Source organism: Lampris incognitus, chromosome 7, assembly GCF_029633865.1.
Source record: "Lampris incognitus isolate fLamInc1 chromosome 7, fLamInc1.hap2, whole genome shotgun sequence".
Lineage (NCBI taxonomy): Eukaryota > Metazoa > Chordata > Actinopteri > Lampriformes > Lampridae > Lampris > Lampris incognitus.
Genome location: NC_079217.1, coordinates 22,482,168 through 22,487,506, shown reverse-complemented (window position 1 = coordinate 22,487,506; position 5,339 = coordinate 22,482,168). Strand labels below are relative to the sequence as shown.

The window sequence follows — 5,339 nt, the reverse complement described above, 5'->3', positions numbered from 1 at the left end:
TAAACTATAGCGAGGTCATCAGAATCTTCCAAGACATGGCACAGAGGAGGATGCTCCTTTAAAGCAGAAGAATGATCCTGCTCCCTTCGTCTGAGTACACAGAATGCACTTAGCCTAATTGTTGCAACTAAACAGACCAAAATAAAAAAGTTGTTGATTTTGAATGGCTATTTATTATATAGACTACTAAATTTTGCACAGTGGCATTGTTTTCTTTGTTGTTGCCAATGTCTGTCCTTGTGATGCTAAAGACCATAGTCTCTGTGTGAATCTATTCAGTAATTTTGTAGAAACCTGTTGTTTTAAACATCTGTATGAGTGTATGGGTATTGAAATAAATAAATATGTAACTAAGTACAAGATGTACCACTGTAACGTTATCTTTTTTTTAAATAACTAATTATGAGAGGGATGCCCTTTTTTTTTCTCTTGAGCACCTGCCCCCCAAAATGTCTGTGCAGGAACTGTTGAGCATACCAATATGCAAAATGCAAATGCACAAAAATTCAGTTGCCAGCAGGGAGGCGTTTGAAATTTTGAAATGTGGATTTGATTTTTTTTTCTCTCCAAAACCAGTAACTCACTATCACCAACTATCCATTAGTTTAATTGCCACCGCAGACACAATTTTAAAAGCATATCATTGGCCACTTTTCACACATCCATGTCAGTTTTTATTCTAGCTGTGTGTATTTTGAAGTTGTACTAGTCAAACTGTATCATCTTAACTCTTAAGTGTTAGAGTCAAACATAAATGTTAAATAAAGGCATGGAGATAATTCAGCTGATTTTCCATATCTTACTTCTCTTGCAAAATCTATTTTTAGACCTATGATTGACAGGCTTTCTCAAAAGATATCTAGCATGTCTCTGTAAGGAAAATACATTTTCCAAGTAAGATTAAAGATAATAGCAACTAAAGTTGGTCAAGTATTGAATAGCATTATATCACACTTGTTTCTAATGAAGTGCGATAGTATCGTCAATACCACAACAATAGCTACTGCAGGAGAGCCACCCTTCCTGTGTCATTTCCTGTGGTAATGATCAAAATTCTGTTCACACTGATGTGGACATATATAACACACAACAGAGCAGAGCTCAGTTAGCTACTGTCATATTTCCTTGAGTATCTAGCTGCTGCTTGTCTTGTGAGAACTGAGACATGGTCAACATTACTTCGACAGGGAATGGTCAAGAGTTCGATAGAAGTAACATGGTCTACGCTATGATCTTTGGCTGCATCGTGCTATTTGGTCTACCTCTGAATGCCGTGTCACTGTGGATTCTGATACGCCGCCACAGCAACAGATGCCCAAGTGCTGTCTTCATGATAAACTTGGCCATTTCAGACCTGCTGCTGGTCATCTCTCTGCCCATGATAGTCTACTTCCACGCTACAGGCCTCTGGCCCTTTGGCGTCATGGTGTGTGTCTGGATCACTATGCTCTTCCGCAACAACATCCGTTCCAGCGCTATCTTCATCACCTGCATCTGCGTGGACCGGCTGCTGGCGTTGGTGTTCCCACTGACAACACAGCACCTGAGAACAACCTCCAACGCTTCCAAAGCTTGCATTTTTGTTTGGCTCTTTATACTGGCAGTCAGCATCCCAGAAAGCATTGACTTTATCAGAAGTATGAGGATCTGCAATGCAACTTCCTGTTTTGGTAATGTCGCCTGTCAGCAACAGAAACATTGGACTGCATATATGCAATCAGTTCTAGTGTTTTCCATGCTAGTTGTCAATATTGTGTCTACTGGTTTCATGTCCTGGACTCTGCACAAGCATCTCAATGACTCTGTAAAGGTCAACAGCGGGATGAATGTTATGCTGATTTTTGTCGTGAATTTGGTGATGTTTGTTGTCTTTTTCTCGCCTCTTTCTGTGGCCCTGTTAATCACAAATGGGAAACATGCCATCAAGCCAACAGTATGTCTTGCTAGTTTGAACTGCTGCCTGGATCCTCTGTTCTATTACTTTTCTTTGGATGGCTTCTGGAAGGAAAAGGAGAATGAGTGGTCCGCTTTCAAGACAACAGCAGCTGAGTTTAGAGAGCAGAGTTTGGAAAGTAAGCTTTGAATGTAAATTCTGATTGAAAAATGTAAAGGCTTTATGCTGTAGATTATAAGTAATTCGAAACTATCATTATTTGTGTTAAAATGCTAACAGCTGCTTTAAAATGGAATATGTGTTGTATGATATTATGAAAACATCTCACAGCTATTTGCACACAAAGCACACCGAAAAATTATTGTTTATCAGATAAAAGTTAAGTAAAGTAGTAAAGTGCTTTGTTTTAATTTATTTTTTTGATATTTATATATTTTGATCACTGTAACAAAGCCACAGTTTAAGATCTGAGCCAAAACATTTTGGTGCAACCAAAGTGGATCTAAATCTGAACTATTACATTTCCTGCTAGGGCAGTCTTAGTTGTCCTATGGTCTTACAGCTTGTCCATATCTCTAATGTTGTCTCATCTCATCTCATCTCATCTCGTCTCGTCTCAGTCTTATCTCAATCTCATCTCATCTCATCTCATCTCATCTCATCTCATCTCATCTCATCTCATCTCATCTCATCTCTCTCTCTCTCTCTCTCTCTCTCTCTCTCTCTCTCTCTCTCTCTCTCTCTCTCTCTCTCTCTCTCTCTCTCTCTTGCCCTTTCACACTGGCCAAAAAAAACCCTGGTAACATCTGCCTTTTTACATTGACCAAAGGCGTATATTAGCAGTTTTTTTTGCAGGGTTTTTGTGACCAGTGTGAAAGGGGTATTGTATAACAGGCACACAACCACAAAACTCTATTAACGCTCTGTTCAATAAACCACAACCAAGAGATGCTCTTGTAACCCAGTCACAAAATGGGTTATTAATAATATCTGGTTAGATGTGATCCAGTTATCCCAGCAAAGGGTTAATATTGTGTTTTGATTGATTTGTGTAGAGCTATGCTTTCTAGCCAATGAGAAGCGTCTGCCTATCTGGAAGTCCCGCCTCAATTGCAGTAAACTGCTGTGTGCTAGAGATTGTTAGAACGCGCCACAGAAAACACACATGCGATCTCTCGAGCTAAAAGTGAGAGGAAAAAAGAGTGAACGAAAGAATTCGCCATTGTCCATCAGCGGGGAGACAATCGTCCTGTCTTCTCGTGTCTTAATAGTCCATGGGCCAGACGATATTTCGGTACACTCAAGGTGGCAAAACTTACTTATAATTTTTGAAAGTATCCATGTCTGTAGATGATATTTTGGTATGATAACCATTCCTGAGTGGCAGCTGTATCACAGTTATCAGCTCATGAAGTTAACCACCCGCTAAACTAAATTGCATTTTAGACGCTGGTGCATATCCTGGTTTAGCCTCATGGTCAGGACATTTTTCAATGTTCTATAATATTGTCTTTGGTATCATTTTAAAGGGGACCTTCTTAGCTTTCATTCAAGCCCTGTTGTGGATATTTCTCACAAATATAGAGGTCACTTGAGCTCTTCAACCCGTCAATAACACACATCTTTCTGCAATTTTCGCCTAAACTATATACTTTCTTTTAGCCCTGTGGCATCTAGGAATATCAGGGACACAAAACACAAAAACTGGAATACTCACAGGACTGTAAAGATTCAGAAAATGTATAATATACCCATACTATTTCATTGTGTGAGGTGATTGTGAGCCTTAAATGAGAACTAGACCAAAGCCAGTTAGGTCACAAACTGGTCTCTATACATTTGTTTAAATACACAATCAAAATACATGATAAAAAGGAATACCATAGTGAGGTAATGAACTATTTTAATATTTTAAACAACATTGACATTTACATATGCTTAGTCAATGATACATGTAATCCCATATCATTAGTGGGTATATGTAATGGTAATGGGTAGGGTAATGGGTATATGTGAATATGGTTACATTATTGTTATCAAGCTCTGGGTAACCAAGTCCAGAATCAACATCCTGTGCATCAATAGACTACTACCACAGTAATACCATCAGAATCATCACACTGTCATTCATCAAACTGCTCGTTTCTCTCATCATCTGACTCCCCAAGTTCAAAGTCCAGTTCTGGACCATCCTGCTGTTTTTGGTTACTGCAGGTCTGTAACCTGCACATGTCTGTGCATGGAAGTCCATTTGACAGGCACATGCAGCTTGGCATTTTGCATGAATGCACACACTTGCATGTTAGTATTTCCAAGACCACATCTGGTGCAGGTGGGGAGCGCATCCAGTAAATGGCCAGCTTGCCTTCATCGTCTGTCCATCCATACTCAGTAGGGCTTGGCACCACAGGGTTAGCCTGCAGACAGCACTTCCATATTGCTGCCTGATAGTTGGCTCGCTGAACTTGCATAAAGAGACAGTCTCTACATGGTGGCAGCTGGCTGGACTCAACCTCTCCCCTTTTGGTGCAGAAGAGCTGGTAACGCAGTTTGTTCACCTCAGCAGTGCTGCTATTAGCAACATACATCCGACAGGTGAACTGCTCAGTTTTCTGGAACAGCTCATCACTCACATTCCATGTCTGTCCCAGTTGACTAAAAGTCTCTTGGCAGGAAGTGTGCTTTCTCACTATCTTCAGGGCATTCAGCTTCCCTCGACCAGCGAATGCACTGACAGTGTCGCAGCCTGTGAAGGCATGTAAGCCAATTAGGCTGTCACAGATGCTGTCTCCAAGTGAACTTGCCAGTTTGGTGATGTCGACAAACCGTGTGCAGTTCTGAGTCCCACACTTCTGGTAGATGGGACAGGTGATGTCCTTCTGGAAGCCAAGACAAAGCACCATGACATCAGTGTCCTCAGCTGTGATGATAACTGACTTTGAGCCCGCATTTGCTGCATGCAATGCATGCAGGAGCAGACGGGTGTCAGCTTCTTCATGTGTGGAGTGCAGTTCTGCTGCTTCCTCACACCCATCTTCTGTCAACTTGAAGCAGGTTTCCTCACAGGTCATGTACAACACCTTGCCATGCAGCATAGCTCTGTATCGTGGGAGTTTCCACTCTTCCACCAGAAACTTGATGAGACTGGTCTTGTTGGAGGAACTGCACAGAAATTTTCTCCACTGCTGGACGTGGTGTCCCCCTGCAAGATTCTTGTACTGGAGAGTGATGTCTCCACCCCGGTTCAGTCGTTCAGCATCTTTGATCGAAGTCTGGTGATAGACATCAAAAACAACATCAATCCTCCCACTCTGTGCTCCCTCATGGAGGACCTGGGTCAAGGCTGACTCTGCCACCTGTGCAAAGGTTTTGTTGTTGCCATTCATTTTTTGGACCAGGCTCATCCCATCAATGATGGAAGTAGATGGGATTGGGATGTCTTCTG

General features: G+C 41.4%; 1 protein-coding gene across 1 annotated transcript; it reads left to right on the top strand.

Moving 5' to 3' along the window:
* The first annotated feature begins 1,130 nt into the window (after positions 1-1,130).
* On the top strand, positions 1,131-2,083 carry LOC130115196 (lysophosphatidic acid receptor 6-like). Its single transcript, XM_056282814.1, has one exon. The coding sequence runs from the start codon at positions 1,166-1,168 to the stop codon at positions 2,081-2,083; it is 918 nt and encodes a 305-aa protein (XP_056138789.1). The 5' UTR covers positions 1,131-1,165.
* The last annotated feature ends 3,256 nt before the right edge of the window (positions 2,084-5,339 follow it).